Source organism: Petromyzon marinus, unplaced genomic scaffold (genome assembly GCF_048934315.1).
Source record: "Petromyzon marinus isolate PM22_M1 ecotype Great Lakes invasive population unplaced genomic scaffold, UKy_Petmar_22M1.pri1.0 PM_G_Scaffold_27, whole genome shotgun sequence".
Classification (NCBI taxonomy): domain Eukaryota; kingdom Metazoa; phylum Chordata; class Hyperoartia; order Petromyzontiformes; family Petromyzontidae; genus Petromyzon; species Petromyzon marinus.
The window spans coordinates 721,744-741,591 of NW_027422839.1; the positions used below are offsets into that span (position 1 = coordinate 721,744).

Genomic DNA, 19,848 nt, shown 5'->3' on the forward strand with positions numbered 1-19,848 from the left:
TTCTTAGCTCTTTCGGTAAAGTCACGTTGAAGGGAAACAATAAAATATATAAAATATATATAAAACAATAAAAATTCTCACGACGTTTCGACCATAACACAAACGGTTGTCATCAGGTCGAAACGTCGCGAGAATTTTTATTGTTTTATATACATTTTATTATTTAATTGTTTCCCTTCAACGTGACTTTACCGAAAGAGCTAAGAATATGAATTACTGCAGTCACGAAAGCTTCACATCAAGATTCAAAACGAGATACTCGCAGAGTTTACGCTTCTGAATGTGCACTTGTTCAAGCGATTCACTCGGGTCTAAGAGGCAGATGCACGGTAAATTATTGGGCGGCACTTTGTAAGCTCCTAAGGTAGACAAAGCGAGCTTGAACACGACGCGCTCGAGTGAAGTCTTTGAGCGACGCATAGTTCATAGTTCATTTATTTGGTATAGCCCTGTGAGCCATTCGGCTCTTGAATCGGGTGCAACCGCAACAAACAAAAAACATGAACAAGAAAACATCTTAAAGTGATTATGTGACTGTGCAAACAGAAAATACAGGAAAAAAATATCAAAATATTCCTGAAATAGCACCGTACACCAACGCTGTGTGCAAAAATCCCAGTGGGATGCAAGTCAAATAACAACAACAACCACAAGACAACTAAGATTAAAGCCATCAGTCTAACTCCGTACTACAATAAACAAAAACATGGCCAAAACAAAAAAAACTTTTCGAAATCACCAAAATAAAAGCCATAAATCCAATGTAACAGTGATCATAGGGACTGTGACCGAATTTTTTACAATAAACTACATAAATTATAACACCAAAATCTAGAGCCATAATTTAGGCCACTGAATAGCAGTGGCAGCTAGGGTTGTACAACTCCTCTAGAGCACATTGACACGCGTGCATTGCAAATAATTCAAGTTTAAAACACGCAGCAAAGATTCGTTACAAAAGCCTAGCGGCAGCCTTCACGCATCCTTTGGAAGCTTGCTAACCCACAACATAACCTAGAGACCATCTTTCAGGTCTCTATGGAGACCATCGCATGACAGCGGCATCTGTAGCCGGCCAAAGTGCCGCCTCGGCCGGCCGGGCAATCTAGCCGAGACCGGTTACACTCCCGGAATAGGCCTCAACGCGGCACTCACCAGCGCAACGCTGCGTAGGTGTCTGGGGGGGGGGGGTCTTGAGCTATATCCTCCTTCGTGGTGAGGTTACAAACAAAACAATGTCCTCGTGTGGTCGTGGTGGAGGAGGAGATTCGACGTTCCGTGCCTCGAATCACGGGCAGGCGACTCGGCAGGGCTGCTATCACGTGAGGCCTTAGCAGTGTGCTTTTATAAATCGTAGTGCGGATAGGCGAACACGCAGTGCGAGCGAGGCTCAGATTCTGTAGAATTGATAAACACTGCCCATAGACTCAGCACTGCCCATAGACTCAACACTGCCCATAGACTCAACACTGCACCATAGACTCAACACTGCACCATAATAGACTCAGCACTGCCCATAGACTCAACACTGCCCATAGACTCAACACTGCACCATAGACTCAACACTGCACCATAATAGACTCAGCACTGCCCATAGACTCAACACTGCCCGTAGACTCAACACTGCCCATAGACTCAACACTGCCCATAGACTCAGCACTGCCCATAGACTCAACACAGCCCATAGACTCAACACTGCACCATAGACTCAACACTGCACCATAATAGACTCAGCACTGCCCATAGACTCAACACTGCCCGTAGACTCAACACTGCCCGTAGACTCAACATTGCCCATATACTCAACACTGCACCATAGACTCAACACTGCCCGTAGACTCAACACTGCCCATAGACTCAACACTGCCCATAGACTCAACACTGCCCATAGACTCAACACTGCCCCATAGACTCACCACTGTGATCTCTACATTTGGGTCAAACTTAACATCTCTTAATGTTCGACGGCTTGTGCACCAGATCTTATTTATCCACGATGTACTTACAAAAAATTCCGCAGACTACCTACTGGATCTCCTCTCTCTTTCAAAGAACAAATTTGACCTCAGGTCTTCGCTCATTTACCAGCTTCACATTCCCTATTGCCGTACAAAAACTGGAGGAAGGGCCTTTGCTATTCATGACCCCAGGGCAGGGGTCGGGAACCTTTTTGACTAAGAGAGCCATGAAAGCAAAAAAATTGGAAATTTATTTCAGTGAGAGCCATATAATATATTTTAAAAGTGAATTCAACTAAATGTCAGTATAATAAGCCTCTGAATTTATTATTTTAAATAATGTTGTTATAACACTCACCATTAATGCGACTTCTGGTGCTGCATGGATTTGCTGATGTCTTTGTAGTCGGGTTGGTACTTGGTGAGGTTAAGCTTCATGCAAGCGTTGAGGCTTTCATCCGTTAAACGTGATCGTAGGTTGGACTTGATGTTTTTAAGATGTGAGAATGACTGCTCACATGCATACGTAGATCCAAACATGGTCAATACAGCAATACTCACACGCTGCAGTGTGTGGTATGTGACAGGAAGCGCGTTCCAAGTTTTGAGAATCAGCTGGTCTTCGAGTTGGAGTTTTTTCATTTCTGTCCACATGTGCTTGCTCGCCAACTCCACTTTCTGTCGTGTGATTCTTTCCAAATCTTCATTCAGTGACTTGAACTTATTCACCCACATGTCTGAGGCCTTCAGGTCAGCCACTTCTGCTTCAAAATCTCTGACGGAGACACCAGGGATGTAATTCAGGTCGGCTGTGTTCAGTGAACACTCGTTTGGATGGGTGATGAACTTAAAAAGACGAGTGTGCTCACGAAATTCTCCAAAGCGTGCTTTGAAGGACTGTAGGAGACTGGATGTGCAGCCAGCTAGCTGGTGGAGATCAAGGTTTTGAATGGGCTCACTTGCTGTGCATGCATCTTTAAATTGGCTCAGTTTTTCAAAATGTAGTAAACGACCTGTTTCAAGATCCGTGATGAAAAGCTCCAGATTGTTTTCAAAAGCAAATACAGCTTGTTGAAGGGATAACACTGTATTTCCAATGCCTTGCATTTTCACGTTGAGCTGGTTCAGATGTTCAGTCAGATCTACGAGATAGTAAAACTTGAGGAGCCACTCGGTGTCGGCTAGCTCAGGATGCCCGACGCCTTTCATTTCAAGGAAAGTCCGGATTTCGTTCAGGCAAGCCGCAAAACGGCTAAGCACCTTCCCTCTTGACAACCAACGCACATTGCTGTGCAAAAGCAGACCAGGATAGTTATTTACAACTTCATCCAGCAGTGTTTTAAACTGGCGATCATTTAAGGCTCGGGCAACAATAAAGTTGATCACACGAATGACCAGCGACATCACTTCGCCAAACTGCCTGTCACACATCTGAGCACAAAGTGCCTCCTGGTGTATAATGCAATGGAAACTTAGGATGGGTCTATTTTCATGTTCACGGAGAAGCGCCACAAATCCTTTGTTTTTCCCCACCATACACGGAGCACCATCAGTACACACTGAGAGAAGTTTATCCATAGGTAGACTTTTTTCTTGAGCAAACTCCATGAAAGACTTGAATAAATCCTCACTTCTTGTGGACCCTTTTAATGGCAGAACAGCAAGACTTTCTTCGCGCAGTGTGTCACCAACAGCATATCTTGCAATCACGCTGAACTGCGACAAATGGCTCACGTCTGTTGACTCATCCAAAGCCAGAGAAAAGAACGGCGCTGCATTTATGTCCTTCACTTGCGTTTCCTCCACTTTGTTTGCCATCACGATGGTACGATCATGAACAGTTCTTGCCGACAGAGGCATGTCTTGTATCCGTTTGATTATCTTGTCTTTGTTCGGAAGATCATCAAAAAGTTCATTGGCTACATCCAGCATGAACGTTTTAGCATACTCGCCATCTGTGAATGGTTTTCCGTTCCTCACTATTGCTAAAGAACCAGCAAAGCTAGCCGAATTATAGTCACCTTGCCGGGTCCATACGCGGAGTTGCTGCTGGCTAGCTTGCACCCTGCTCAGAAGCTCTTGGCACGCTTTCTTTCTGCTGTCTCCCGCAGGGTATTTTGATGCAAAGGTAGCGTGGCGCGTGTCGAAGTGCCGCTTTACATTCGACCGTTTCAACGATGTAATTTTGTCATTGCAAATTAGACACACCGCAGAACCCGCTCTCTCCACAAAGGCGAATTCTTCGGTCCATTCGTCCTGAAATGTACGATACTCGTCGTCTTTTTTTCTTTTCGCCATCTTCTTCGTCGAAGGGTTAGCTTTGAGCTAATGACCGAGCAGACGCAGTCTCAGACTGATTCAAAAGGGGGTGTTTACCTGTTTTACCCAGCAACGGCAAACGTAGGCCAGTATCATCCAATTAAAATAATGGACAATTGCTCCTGCAGCCCTGAACAGGACATGCGCAGTGAAAAATCGATGGATGGATTAAAACAAGTGAGAATATTTTGTTTTATCTGCGAGCCATATGCAATCATCAAAAGAGCCACATCTGGCTCGCGAGCCATAGGTTCCCGACCCCTGCCCCAGGGTCTGGAATGCTATTGCCAATAAACTGCAACTTGAATCACTACCTATGAGATCTTCACTCAAAACTGCTCTAGAGGAGTTGTACACCCCTAGCGGCCACTGCTATTCAGTGACCTAAAATATGGCTCTAGATTTTGGTGTTGTAATTTATTTATGTAGTTTATTGTAAAAAATTCGGTCACACTCCCTATGATCACTGTTACATTGCATTTATGGCTTTTATTTTGGTGATTTCGAAAAGTTTTTTTGGTTTAGGCCATGTTAATGTTTATTGTAGTACGGAGTTAGACTGATGGCCTTAATCTTAGTTATCTACATAATGACACCTTGCCGATATTAACTATGTTAACCTATTTGTATTTTTTATTTTTAAATTATATCTTAAAGCTATTTTATATTCGATATTTATTAAATTTTATATACTTCAGCCCCTTGGTGTTAGACTTTTAACCCTTATTATTATAGTAAGACTTGTTGAATGTATGCACCATCCTGCCAAAGTAAATTCCGTGTCGGTGTGAACTTTCATAGCGAATAAAACCCTTTCTGATTCTGATTCTATTGTGGTTGTTGTTGTTATTTGACTTGCATCCCACTGGGATTTTTGCACACAGAGTTGGTGTACGGTGCTATTTCAGGAATATTTTGATATTTTTTTCCTGAATTTTCTGTTTGCACAGTCACATAATCATTTTAAGATGTTTTCTTGTTCATGTTTTTTGTTTGTTGCGGTTGCACCCGATTCAAGAGCCGAATGGCTCACAGGGCTATACCAAATAAATGAACAAATGAACTAAAATGAACTAATATCGAAAGGTACATTAACATAATTTATTCATACTCTAATTTATTTATTTACGGAGAAGCTCATTGTGGGAGGAGCGTGTCCCGTTCCCCAGAAGTGACGTCATGTCACCTGCTGCCGCGTGACGTCACAAGCTATCGCTTCCTGCACTGAAATCCGAGGTGAGAAATTCTCATTGCGATTGTCGTTGTTGGTGGTTATGGTTGTTGTTGTTTACCAAGGTAGAGCCTCGCTCTTTCTCGTAGGGATGTCAGTTGAGTAGCAGCGAGCATGGGAATCGATGTCCAGGTTGGAACTTTACAACGCGGGGCCTAGCCACGCGGGGCCTTGCCTCCTGCCCTCGCCTGATTGCGTTTACTTTAATTATCTCGCTTAAGTTTAATTTGTCTTCACCCGGCTTGCCACTTTGTAACTTTGTTTTATTGTAAATATTCACGCAGTTTTTATTTTTTTCACCAGGCCAAGCCCGCTTGAGCTGCTATACCGCTCTTGTTATCAGAAGCGACCTGCCCACAACAACACAAGGTGAGGCTTTGTCAACGTGTGTGAATGTTTTGACTTAAAACTTTGGTGACTGCAGGAATTAATATTCTTGGTTCTTTCGGTAAAGTCACGTAGATAGAAAATAAAATGAAAATAACAAAAAAAATGTAAATAAAGCAAAAAAACTCACGTCGTTTTGATCGCAACACAAGTGGTCTTTATTTAATGTAATTATATTATCTGTTATTGTTATTTTCTATCTACGTAACTTTACTGAAAGAAACAAGAATACGTGTGTCAATGTCTATCGGTCAAAGACGCTAAACGGAGTGACACAAACTCCAAATATACAGCAGGCGTCAGGGTCGGGATCGAACCCACGACTTCCTGTACACCAGGTGAGGTAGTTAACATCTCACCACGGAGAGAGACACGCAAACTCCAGTTAGCCTCGGCTGTGTTCGTTGATCCTCAATTAATTACTTGGTGCAGTGAGGAAGCATTCATGCCAAGCAGATGAAGGTGGCCAGGCGTGATTCTAGACACGCCACCGCCTGTTTACCCAGTGACAGTGTACAGTTTGTGTTTGCAGTAACGTCTATTAACTCTGTTGAACACGGAGGTTATATCATAACAATAGTTTACTTTTGTTTTCCTCTGGAACTCTTTATATGAATGGAAACAGGAAGTTAACACAGCACGCACATGCAGCTGAAATCGGAACTGTTCATCCCAGCATTCAAGGACATCTGAGCCTGGATTCACACCTCTAAGTTGCGATTGAACGTTAATTTATGAATTTCTGCATAACACAAATAGTATTGTTTTCAACACCTTTTGCTATGTGAGCTGAATTTAGCTCTAATAAATATTCCTTTTGTAGCCTGACAGCTGAAATTGTGTCCTCGGAGTTTTAGGTGAACATTCATTTGGAAGATACGAGGGCTTCCAGGCATATTTATGACCATTTGCCCTCTCATTGTGTGCCATAACAGCCCGTGTGATGAATTTGGGAAACGTTTTTACTACATCATGAATATATGAATGTAGACGTGTAAGTCACATGTGACTATATATGCATTCCTCTGTGCCTCGATACTGACGTGTAGATGGTGTGGATATTATTTTTTTCTGTCTGCAGCTGACGCTTCCTCTGACGCTTCCTCCGCAGAATTGGTCTGATAGAGCAAATGCACTCAGCGCAGCTCGGTATGACAAGTCAACAATGCGACCAGCGTGCATACAGCACGGATCGGACTGGAAATTTGACACGGCACCAGAGAACTCACACAGGAGAGAAACCCTTCAAGTGCACGATGTGCGGGAAGGCATTTGCACATTCATCACAGCTGCAAAGACACCAGAGAACACACACGGGAGAGAAACCCTTCAAGTGCACTGTGTGTGGGAAGGCATTTTCACAGTCATTTGTTCTTAAAGAACACTAGAGAACACACACAGGAGAGAAACCCTTCAAGTGCAGTGTGTGTGGAAGGCGTTTGCACGTTCATCTGCTCTTGTAACACACCAGAGAACTCACACAGGAGAGAAACCCTTCAGGTGCACGATGTGTGGGAAGGCGTTTGCACATTCATCTACTCTTGTAATACACCAGAGAACAAACACGGGAGAGAAACCCTTCAGGTGCAGTGTGTGTGGGAAGGCGTTTGCACATTCATCTACTCTTGTAGAACACCAGAGAACACACACGGGAGAGAAACCCTTCAAGTGCAGTGTGTGTGGGAAGGCGTTTGCACGTTCATCTGCTCTTGTAATACACCAGAGAACACACGGGAGAGAAACCCTTCAAGTGCAGTGTGTGTGGGAAGGCGTTTGCACATTCATCTGCTCTTGTAACACACCAGAGAACACATACGGGAGTGAAACCCTTCAGGTGCACGATGTGTGGGAAGGCATTTTCACTCTCATCTGTTCTTAAAAAAACACCAGAGAACACACACAGGAGAGAAACCATTCAAGTGCACTGTGTGTGGGAAGGCATTTTCATGGTCATCTGTTGTTAAAAACACCAGAGAACACACAGGAGAGAAACCCTTCAGGTGCATTTTGTGCGGGATGATGTTTGCACATTCATCAAATCTTAAAGTACACGAGAGAACACACGGGAGAGAAACCCTTCAAGTGCACTCTGTGCGGGAAGGCGTTTTCACAGTCAACATCTTAAAGTACACCAGAGAACACACACGGGAGAGAAACCCTTCAGGTGCATTTTGTGCGGGATGATGTTTGCACATTCATCAAATCTTCAAGTACACCAGAGAACACACACAGGAAAGAAACCCTTCAGGTGCACTCTGCAAGAAGGCGTTTGCACATTCATAAAATCTTCAAGTACACCAGAGAACACAGAAGCATCAGAAGATCTGCAAGGAGTGGAATCTGAAATCAGCTTGTGAAAGTCAAAGTGCCACAATAAGCCCATCCCTCATGAAACACGAACCGGAAGAAAATTCCAGCTTGGACACTTTTAAAGGTATCGAGGTGAAATATGAAGAGGTGATGGTGAAGAGGGAAGAAGTGATGGTGAAGAGGGAAGAAGTGATGAGCGAAGAAGTGAAGGTGAAATGTGAAGAAGTGATAGTGAAGAGGGAAGAAGTGAAGGTAAAATGTGAAGATGAAGATTCAACTCCAAAATGGGACCTTCATATCGATGGAGGCAACGTGAAGCAGGAGAATTCTGACTGTGAGGCAGAGCGAGGCAACTCCCAGCAGTTTGTGGAAGTGGAGGTGTGGGTGGACTTCCTAGACAATACAAAGTCAAGTGGAGACCCGGTAGATGTGTAAGCCAGAGACGATGTTGCTACAATAGATGCACCTTTGTCACAGGCCTTTAATGACAAGAACGTGAAGTTGAACACTCAGCTCCTAGGTTCAACCTGCAGAGTAAGAGCGGCCAGTCTTTGTGGACCTGTGGGTTGGGTCAATCTCTCACCAGGAGCGAGAGCCAATAAGCTCCCAAGCATTCACGATGTTCTCATGATAATTGCTTTCACGCGGTGCTTGCTTAATCGCCTCAGCAACTCGGAGTTTCGTGTCGTATCTCGTCTGAGACGCTTGAAGAGCATCCCCAAGTAGCAGCTGCCCCTGTGTGGCACAAGGTGGTGGCCCTGCACCGGCCTGCATGTGGACAAGAGCCTGTCAGTAGGGGGCGATGATTGATGCGTCATCTCAGTTGTGTAGTTTGTCGGCAATCTTGATTCGAAGCTTTTGTGACTGCAGGAATCCACACTCTTGAGTTCTTTCGGTAAAGTCGCCACGTGGGTAGAAACATAACAGATCACGGTGTTTAGATCACAACACAAGCAATCGTCATCAGGTGGGACAACCACAGCAAGAGAAACTGCTAAAGTAGTAGGCGCCTACTCCAGCAGTTTCTTCTTCTTGCTGCTGTGCTTGTCCCACCTGATGACGATTGCTTGTGTTGCCATCGAAACGCCGTGATCTATTTGTAGCATAATGTTTAGAATTTGCTACATTTTGACCCAGGCGCCAGCATGCAACGGCCTACTCGTTTTGAATGACGCAACAATAGTACGTTGTACATACACTGTTAAGCAGACGGTGCGTATTTGTAAAATAACTTCTTGTTAATACGATGTAACGTGATGCAGCCAATTTCGCTGCAGTAATTCAATGTTAATATTCCCGTCAATGACTTAGAATGAATACTTGTCTGATTGTGCGCGTGCATGTAACATTTTGTATGAGGAACAAACATTGAATAAGTGATGTCAGGACAAAGTGTGTGTGTGTTTTGGAAGTAACCTGTACGGAGAACTCAGGTGAGACCCGATGTTCTTGTGATACAGGTCAAAGGGTACTTTTGTGTTTCACGAAGCGTCTGCCTCTGGAGCAACTCATTGTCTTTGAAATAGGGAGCACGCTCGGATCATTCATCAGTTACAAGGCATACCACTTAAAAGTTACACGTATAGGAGGAGGTATCTTCTCTACAACACGAATTGTAGTTTTGTCTTACGTGTTGACGTAGATTTTGTCTAGCTGGGACTAGAAATGCGCCTTGCTGATTGACGTCTGGATGTTCGTACCTATTGGTTGAAGCAAACCCCACTGCTGTTGTTGAGACGCTGTGCACCAATAATGGTCCAACACATTGACGGCCTTCAGACCAGGAAAGTCACACGACACCACAGGGTAGTTTACAGGGTAGGTGAAGCAAGAGGCGATGGGGATACGAGAAAGGATCGATGCTGTCACCGACGTAAATTGTGTTAGCGGTGTTCATAATAAAGCGACGACGTGAAAGGGGTGTGAGTTGTAAATTGATATTACTGTGTTACCCCACGATCGTCTCGCCCAGTGGTTCTTAACCCAGGGGTGCACGCACCCCTTGGGGGTTGCAAGATCCCCTTTCTGGGGATTTCTTTCTAAGGTATATCATCGAAATACAGATTGGGCGCGGGCGCGCGGGCCGAGTGCAACCGCTTTGTTTCATCAAACCCCTTACGTCTGTTGACGTTGCACGTTGTTTGTGAACGATTGGGAACCAAAGGGGTTGCAAGGCTGCGGCAAAGGTTACAACAGCCACCGACTTTAACGGAAGCGTCGTGAATCCTCGTGCCGCCCGTGTTGGTGCAGCCGAGGCCTCCCTCTGCAGGCGGGAGGACGAGTCGTGAAGTCTGCCGTGGCTTGTGGACAAGAGCCCCGGTGACCCTCGTTCCACCGTCTCGTTTATTAATGTTAACACCCCCCCAATGTAATGCTGCCCGACCCATAAAAGTTGCACGCAAACGCCCCTAACGACAAACGTGTGCTAATATTTTTATATTTTAAACCCGTGCGAAATAATCATTTTTGACAAAATATATGAATGGTGGTGCTATGGCAATTCTAGATTTAAAGCTTTCGTGACTGCTAGGATCCATACTCTTTGGTTCTATTGGGTAAAGTCACGTAGGTAAAAAATAAAATAACAAAAATCACGACGTTTCGGCCACAACACAAGCGGCCTTCCTCAGGTGAAGGGACGAGACTGTCTGGAGGACAGGGAGGGAGGGGTGGTGGTGGTAATGATGATGACACTGATACCACGATGGGTGATGGAGGGCTATGGCACTTGTGTCTTGCCCACACAGCTGTTGTAGAACGCCCCCCCCCGCCCCATAATACCAACAGCCGCCTTTCGCCACTAAGTGACGGTGACGTCACCACGGCGCCCGTGCCAGATGAAGTGTCGCCGGTCGTTGCCGGGAGGCACCGGGAGGGTCCCACGTGGCCCCCCCCCGACGGGCTGACGAACCGAGACGACCGGTGGGTGCGCGCCGGCTGTGCCCATCGCCCACAGGTGCGGCAGCGCCCACGGCCGGCGCGGCCGCTGCGCGCGTCAACGCCACGCCGCAGCAGCCGGCGAGGAAGAGCAGCACGGTGGAGCGGGGGGTGCAGACGGCGCCCCGGCGGCGGCGGCGGTGGCGGAGGGCCCCCGTGAAGCAGATTGCAGGTACGGCTACGGGTGGTGTGGGTGGTGTTCGCCCTCACCACCCGCCACCCCCCCATGCCGTCATTCATCTTTTCATCAAATTTGTAAGTTAGTTTTGAAGCAACGTGTCCCAATTTACAGTCGGCGTCTCGTACCGACGGAGACTAATTAATGCGTTTGCGTATTGAAGGCTCGCCGTGCACAGCTTCTGTGGACGCATTCGTCGTGGGGCTTTGTAAATCGCGGTGGGAAGGCAAAAACCCCTTGCCGCTTTTATCACTGACGTTGCCTCAAAGGCGACGCGGTGCATTAGCCTGGACTTTGGCAATGGCCTTTTGAACATGTGCAGAGGGCGGAGAGAATAACAGATTCTTGGCCGCTGGTGCCGACCTGAATACCGGGCAGCCGGTGCGCTATTTTTTTATGGTCGTGAATATTTACCCAGGAAACCTGGGTCGAAAGTAAGAGACTCACATTTGTCCATGAGGGTCCAGCAAAAGTTTTTTTTTCTTTGCAGCAGGGTGTACTCATTGATGCATTATTCCAATGGAGAACGTTTGCAGGAAATCTTTCACATTTGGGGAGAACATGCAAACTTCCAAGTATACAGCAGGAGGTCGAGATAGAACCCACGAGCTCTTGCGTACCAGGCTAGGTAGTTAACATCTCACCACCGCCACCACCGCGGCGTTGGTGGATCACAAACCGAGCTGCCGTTTATTTTTCTCTCCCCGCAGGCTCGAGCCGCCGTGGGCGCCCCCAGAAGGCACAGGCCCTGAACCTGGGCGATGAGTTTCAGGCGGAGTTTGACTTTGAGAGCAGCAACGCGCAGCTGGACCGCGAGGAGCTGGACAAGGAGTTCCAGGACAACAAGGCCAAGCAAGGTGAAGGTGTCGGACCTTTTTTTTTTAAAGGAGCACTTTGAGGGACCCGGTTTCACACCACCACCACCACTCCTGTGGGATGTCTCCTTTTAGAATCAGAATATTTTTTTGTCCACTGGGGGATTTCGATGCGCTACAAAGGTTTTTTTGTCCACAGATGTTCAGTAGGGGCGGGTCAGAATGTAACAACATACAATACAAAAACACGATGGGAGTGCACAGTCTATAGGTCAAGTGAACATATCGCTTGAAAAAATAAAAATCAACTAATCTTGTCTTACCAGGTAAAGATCACTGAGCTATTCGCTTTTTCAGAAGCGACCAGGTCACAAATGATAGCTCAACGAAGTAGCTTATGTGGACATTTATATTAGGCCCTTTTTTTCATACGAGTTAGAGTAATCATGAGGAATGATAACTTGAGAAACTCTCTGCATTTGACAGCCTTTAGTAAGCTTGGCTGTCACTGCACTTGTGGGTGAGGGCCTCGCATCACTCTGGTCAGGTGTGGGTTGCAGAAAGAGTGGAGCTTGGACAATGTACAGCATGGATGTGCAGTGCAACAGTGGATTTGTCTTACACCGCCTCTCTTGTGCCAACAAATTATTAGGCGGCTGTGGGTGGGGGGGGGGGGGCTACCTTGCCTCGTGGGTTTCACCAAAACCCTGACCATTGTATATTTGGAGTTTGCATGCGTCTCTCTCCCCGTGGTAGTGTGGATTTTTCTCTGGGTCGGTTGAACATGTAGGCTTTTGCGACCAATATCATCCATGATAGATTTTTTTTTGGGTTGGATCACGATCTAACCCAAAAAAAACCTGTTTTCTATGAGTCATCCGGTTTTTCCCTCCACATTTTAGAATCAACGTGCACTTATTGGAGTTTACCTGCCAGAAATTTTCATGTAATAAGCCACTTCGTTGAGCTATCATTTGTGGCCAGGTCTCTTCTGAAAAAGAGCCATATAGCTTGATGGGCCTGAAATATAATGCAAAGTTTATGGTCGTATTGTTTTAGCCCTGACTCGCATTGGTGAATGGTTGTATTTTAACAAATGGTAAAAAAATTTGGAGAATCCCCTGTACTAAATGTTGGTCCCTTTAGGACCATGATGCACTTTTGACAATTTTTGTTCACGAGGAGCAATCTCCACGAGCGTCCATCACGGTGGCCTGTTGCCACTGCTGCCACGGCGTCTTCTGTTGAAAAGTTTGGTTCAACAAATCTGTACCATCGCCCCCCTCTAGTGGCTCACCTCAGCCATCGCCATGAGGGAGACGAAGGTGGCCGGGCATGGTGCTAGGCCCACCCATGCCTTCGTGTGCCGTGCCGGCCTCGGGGTGCCACTCACTAAGAGCACTTGCCCCGATAGTCTGAAGCGAAACGGGGTGAGGATCTTTGTCTTTAATTGTCCAGGCCATCCCTTAATTAGTTTCTGACATTGACGTCTCCCTTTGTGCTGCAGACATGCAGAGGGGTCCCAGCAGGAGCTCTGCCGTGTTTCCTGACAAATGCTTCTACGACAAAACAAGATGCTTCTTTGACAACATTTCCAAAGATGGCGGCAGGTAATGGCATTTCTGCCACTTGTGATTTTTAATTGGGTCTCCTTGCTCATCGCGGGGTTGATGGTCTCGGACGGGCAGTGGTGGCGGCACACCTTTATATACAGCGCCTGGAGGAGGCAACGGGTTGGTGGTTCACAATCTTCTGCCATGTGCACCGACTTGCCAGGAGGTAGCAGTACAGCATGTTGATTCATCTCCATCTGTACGGAGATGGGGTTGCTGTTCCCCCCCCCATTCACTCTCCCATCTTTGCACGTGTGGGTTTTCTTTGGTTTCGTCCCTCGTGTAATAAAAACTCACAAATGGAGTTGGCCTAACCATCCTAATATAGGATGACAGATCTCGGGCAATTGTTGGTGCCGTTGCTGGCTGCCTTCTCACTCGTATGCGGTTGACTACGCCTCCTGAATATCTGGAAACTTTGGGGCGTTGCAAATGTGTGACGTTAACTTTAATTACTCTGCGCAGAAAATGCACGCCGCGTGAATTGCGGTGTTGCGCTTGATTCGGGAAAAAATCCTAGCTCGAAAATAAGAGGAAGAACCGTGTAATTATTTGACTGGGCACGAGGCGAACATTTCTCTAAAACGCAGGATGGTGTGGAACCGTGCAGGGAACCTCTAATGTAGGGTTTAGCATTCACTCGAGTAATTCTGTAGTACCGTGATCTATCGTCATCCACAGGCCACTCTTCAACATGGTGTGGGGTGAGCCACTGCTCGGAGCGTCAGACAGAGTCGTTGTCGCGTAACAACAAAACTATTCGCAGTGCAAATCTAGTGGCTGCTCTGATTTATAATACTGCGGGCGCATTAACCGTAGGGATGTACGCCTGCTGCTTGGCAGGGAACATTCAAAGAATCCCGTGACGTGTTTTACAAGTGGCAGGCATTTTTCGTGTGCCGGTGTAAAAACTGCGATATTTGCCAAAATGAAAATGAGTGACTTACTGTGGCCCTTCTGCCAGTAGTAGTGGCACGAGCAAGAAGTTGTAGCACTGCATCTTTATCTCCTCCCTCCACCTCCAATACCAACACGCGCCATTCACTGCTCGGTGAAGGTACACGTGGAATGTCGAAGGCTCGCTGACAGGAGGTCATGGGACAGACCCCAGGTGGCCATGGATAGACTGAGATGACTGGCAAGATGCACCAGCTGTGCTCACAACCCCCGCCACCCCCTTCCTTCCATCTTGTAAGGAACTGCCGCGTGACGTTGGCGGAGGAGCAGCGCTTGAACATGCAGACGTTCGGGGAGAACCTCCCGGCCGCGCGCAATCGCCGCTTCTGGCACAGTTGGGGCCACGCGTCCTGGCTCAACCGCCGGACCCTGTGGGGTGGGGACGGGCGGCCGGGCATGCCCAAAGCAGGGGTGCGGTCTCCTCTGCCGGCCAAGGTGCAGGCCTAGACAGATGATGATGAGGAGGAGGAGGAGCACGTGCAGGTAAGGGCAGCTCCCGCTCCTGCACTCCCGTTAAGCTGCAAAACAAAAATATCGAGAATCTGCTCGTGCCTCCCTGAGGAAGTCACGTGACTTGTGTGGCCATCCCTGCTGAATCCCTTACCCTCTGCCCCCAAACCCCCCCCCTGTGAAAATACCCTGCTCCGTGGAGGATGATAGAGAGACCCTTTTAAGGTATTGTCCCTGATCCCATTTTTCCATTTGTCTGCTCTACCCCTTTCTATTCCTCTTCCCATTCATTACGTCCTTGACTCTACTCGCCTTCTCGTGGTTGTAGCCATGGGTACACTTCTAGATTTAAAGCTTTCGTGACTGCAAGGATCCATACTCTTTGGTTCTATTCGGTAAAGTCACGTAGGTAAAAAATAAAACAACAAAAATCACGACGTTTCGGCCACAACACAAGCGGCCTTCATCGGGTGAAGGGATCAGGCTGTCTCGAGGACAGCGCTGGAGTGAAACACAGCCACGCTCAGACCGCGACCTTTAAGCTGTGTGCGAGGAAACAAATTAGCATAAAAATTAGCATTTGATTGGCCGACTTAGCATAGAGGTGGTGTACGTGCGGGTGAACATGCCGTTTGGCGGGGGGGGGGGGGGGGGGAGTTTACCTATTGATGGTGTGAATGGGGAATTTTTAAGAGCTGCGAAAGTTTGGGGTACCACTACTTGAAAAATATACTGTACCATTGAAAATTAGTTTAATGTTTAGTTCGATTTAGAACATCTTTCCAATGGTTGCTTAATTTGAAACCATCTTCTCGGTGAAGGGATCAGGCTGTCTCGAGGACAGCGCTGGAGTGACTTTACCGAATAGAACCAAAGAGTATGGGTACACTACCGCATTTGCTCACATAATATAATTTGCGTATTATATCGTGAAAAACTTCTCAATCATCATTTATATAAAATCTTAAACATGACTAGATTTTTTTTATCGATCAATCGCATGCCAAATTTAATGCTTTTGTACGATCTGACCTGCTGGAGGGCTACATGTATAGTGGCCTTATTGACGTCGGAGACTGTTTACTTGAGGCAACACGTATTTATTACAGACACTTCTGTTACAGTTGCGAGTCTTATACTTGAAGAGGTAACGGCCTCTTCACCCGTACTTTATAGAGGGAAACGTTCCCCGAGCTTTAGCCCACGCTAGCTCCCTGGTTCCCTCTATCCTGTTCCTCTCCCGGGAGGCTATCTGACCTGGCCCAGCTTCGGCGCAGGTCCCGATCACCAGCCACACGAGTCCGGCCCTCAGAGGGACATCGGCCCTCGCGGCTCCGGTGTCGCACCCTGGCTTGCTTTGCCCGGCCCTCAGAAGGTCAGCGAATCAAAGGAGTTCCAGGGTCTGGCTAGTCAATCTTCGTTCTTCACTGGCTCTTCATCTTGCTTGAGTTGAACTGCCTCTCAGCTCCCCGGGTCCCACCTTTTATACTGTCTCTCACTGAGGGGCGGGGCTGGGAGTGATCACAGCATCCCCCACAGCCCCCCAGGGTGGTGACCGTAGCGGACGTGTTTGTGGCCACCGTTATACAACCGCGTGTCACCCTCCCGTAACACCTCTACACGTGTTTGGAAGATCAAGAGGTACAAGAATGGTTATGGCCAAGATTGGTACAGGTTTTCTTCAAGTGTCAGAATGTCCTCTTGACGATTCTATTTGGATGCCACGGTGGCTAGGAGATGTTAACTCACTTTGCCTGGTATGCAGCAGGAGGTCTGGGGTTCCATCCCAACCCCGACGCCTGCTGCATATTTGGAGTTTGCAAGTTCTCCCCGTGGTCATGTGGATTTTTCTCCGGGTCCTCTGTTTTTTTTTCCCTCCCACGTTTTTAAAAGCATGCGTTTTAGAGTATTTTGCTGCTATAAATGTCTACACGATAAGCCACTTCGTTGAGCTATCCATTTGTGGTGGCTGTCTCGGCCTCACTACGCTGCGTTGCATCACTGTCCGAGTAGTAAACCTTCAGAGCCAGGGTGACCATCCGACTCCAACGTATTTAACGAATAGAACGACATAAAACTCATGGGAAAACACAGCACAAAATAGAGCATCTGTTAATACTTGCAATATCAATATAATTAATTAACACTGCAACATCATAACATTGTCTTGGACAACATGAATCTCAATCATAGGTCCTGGATGGACCAGGCACCTACATTAGCACTGAATAGCTCTACAACAAGAGAATAAGCTACTATGTTCAATAAGGTCACTTTGTGTAATCACCATACTGCAGCCCAAATGTACAGCGCTGCTGCACATAACACTGAACTGTAGACGAGATACATCTTCATCCTTGCTCTCAAGAATGCATTAAAGTTACATGGGCACAAGTCTGGTTCGACTTATCTAATTACAAACAACTATTCACAATAATGCAAGTGGCAGGCTTCGTTGTTAACCAGGCCTCCATATTTATCGTAACAATTTAACAGCATTATAAAGGCATTTACAGCATTATAACGGCAATCCTAACATAACAGGAGTCCCAGTAATTATAAGAACACGAAGGGGTTTGGTGGCCAGCAGCACGCCCTGCCGCCTTTATCTCCCCAGTGGCGATGTTGACACCCAAGCAGTTACTCGTTTGGTGGCCGTGAGCGGGAATCGAACTCGGGTCGCCGGGTTCGTAGCGCAGCGTAGCGCTAACCACTACACTGCAATGCGTTACGCTTACACACACACACACAGATATACACAGATACACACACACACAGACACACACACAGACACATACACACACAAACAACGCTAACCACTACACTGCAATGCGTTACGCTTCCACATGCGATGGTCACGTGACAGATTTGACGCCACAGCTCACTTGCCGTGCAAAAAATCTATACATTATTGAGCTCCCCGCCCCCCCCCCTAAAAAAAAGTGTATTTTTTATCATTTTTGCGTGGTGTACAGTCTGGTAAGTACCCACATGGCCAATTTCCAGTTGGTTGCAAGTCGGGAAGTACGCTAAACATTTTGAACAGGCACACATTCACAACTTTGCCTTTTATATATATGGAGATAAACGAACTTGCAGACAATGATTCTTAAAGTCCCACAATGAGCAGATGCTTCCGTCTTCGCTGAGATGCTAATTGTGCCTCCATTTTGTACTCTTTGTAATGACTGACACCCCTGCCTTGCCTCGTCGCTTCGAGACCCTTAATGCGTCACTTCCAGGTCACGTGACCAAACTCGACACCATCATATCAGGAAGTTCCTGTGTAAACACAGCCCCATATCTGCCGTGGGGCAGAACAGTGGCCATGTCTCTCCGGAAAGAGCGCTGCATAGCTCCGTGGGCCTTACCTGATAAAATACAAATGTAGAGTAGTTTCTTTCAAATGGAGTTGGTTGGCAACGCTCTCGTGCCCAATTTTAGAGATTGACGAAGGGAATTGGATGGTTTGGAGAGGCAACTTGTCACCAAATCTTGGCCTAAATCGGGACCACGCAAACCAAATTCTCCAAATGAGAATGGAGCCCTTTGTGGGGTCGACGATGATCTGTTGGTTTTGCTTCTTGATGTCGGCAATGCTTGCTTTTGTTGTTGCAGGTTGCAGAGAACTTCCTCCCAGAGTGTACATATATTGGGGGTTTGCTTGATTTAAAAAGTTAAAATTTGTTGGGTCTGAAGAAACGTTACGTAGAGGGGTAGTGCAAGGACTGTATGTGGGTTGTGTTAATTGATATGCGATTCTTTTAATGTCTATGGTGTGTAAATAAGATACACACCTCGTTTAGTTGAACACTTTACACATTTATAATTGTAAGTATAGTTTTAAACTTTAGTCTAATGGGTGTGGTAAAACATTTCTGTAAAGTCGGACTTAACTTTAAAGCTTTAATTGTCTCCTAAAATTGGTTATTTTGTGCGACCGGTCTTAAGCTGTAATGAGCATGGACATGACAATTTAATTGAGTTTTGTTTGTATTTCACAAGGCAGCATTAAATGTTGCGGAATTTATATCGGTGCATTCGCTGTGGTGAAATGGCCGGCAAATAATTAAGTTGGCCAACTGTTAGCTTTACAACATTGCTTCGTTGAATTTTTACTGCATTGCTTTAGATTCCTGTAAACTTTGTCCGTAATGTAGTACAATGCATGGCTTTAACAGGATCGGGGATGGTGGGAGGGGGGGGGGTTGCTGTATTTGAAAAAAGTAAAGTGCATTTCAATAAATTGAGGCATCTGTTCCAGCTTGAGGGCCGATTTTGAAAATTGAATCTGTGCTTGGTATGTTATGCAGCGTGGTGTGGCAGCCCAGCCCCAGCCTGCCAAGGTGCCACCTCGGCCGGCTGGGCAATCTAGGCGAGGCCGGGGGCTCTGCACGAGACTAGGCCTCACCACAGTACTCTGAGTAAGAAGTTAACTGCAATAGAGTCGGTATATACTACTGTTGAGTCGGTAGATACTGCTGCAGAGTAGATGCTACTTTAGAGTAATTAAATACTGTTATAGAGTAAGCAGACACTGCTATAGTCAGCTGATAATACTATAGTCAATAGATATGACTATCGATTCCATAGATACCGTGGTGCCACAGCAACGGAGCAACTCCGCCGGCGCCACCATCCCCTCGCACCCCTCCACACGAACGTACGCACACTCCCACTAAACACACACACA

The 19,848-nt window shown here is 46.6% G+C and overlaps 1 protein-coding gene across 1 annotated transcript; it reads left to right on the plus strand.

Moving 5' to 3' along the window:
- The first annotated feature begins 10,064 nt into the window (after window positions 1–10,064).
- Window positions 10,065–19,429, plus strand: LOC116937270 (uncharacterized). Its single transcript, XM_076061098.1, has 6 exons — window positions 10,065–10,078; window positions 11,049–11,314; window positions 12,031–12,177; window positions 13,643–13,745; window positions 14,945–15,188; window positions 18,774–19,429. Exons 1-5 carry the CDS (start codon window positions 10,065–10,067, stop codon window positions 15,150–15,152), a joined length of 738 nt encoding a protein of 245 aa, XP_075917213.1. The 3' UTR covers window positions 15,153–15,188; window positions 18,774–19,429.
- The last annotated feature ends 419 nt before the right edge of the window (window positions 19,430–19,848 follow it).

Bases quoted from the DNA above. Each gene is read 5' to 3' on its own strand.
- LOC116937270 (XM_076061098.1), top strand. The intron at 11,315-12,030 runs GTACGGCTACGG...CTCTCCCCGCAG, and splicing joins CCCCGTGAAGCAGATTGCAG to GCTCGAGCCGCCGTGGGCGC. The intron at 13,746-14,944 runs GTAATGGCATTT...CCATCTTGTAAG, and splicing joins ATTTCCAAAGATGGCGGCAG to GAACTGCCGCGTGACGTTGG.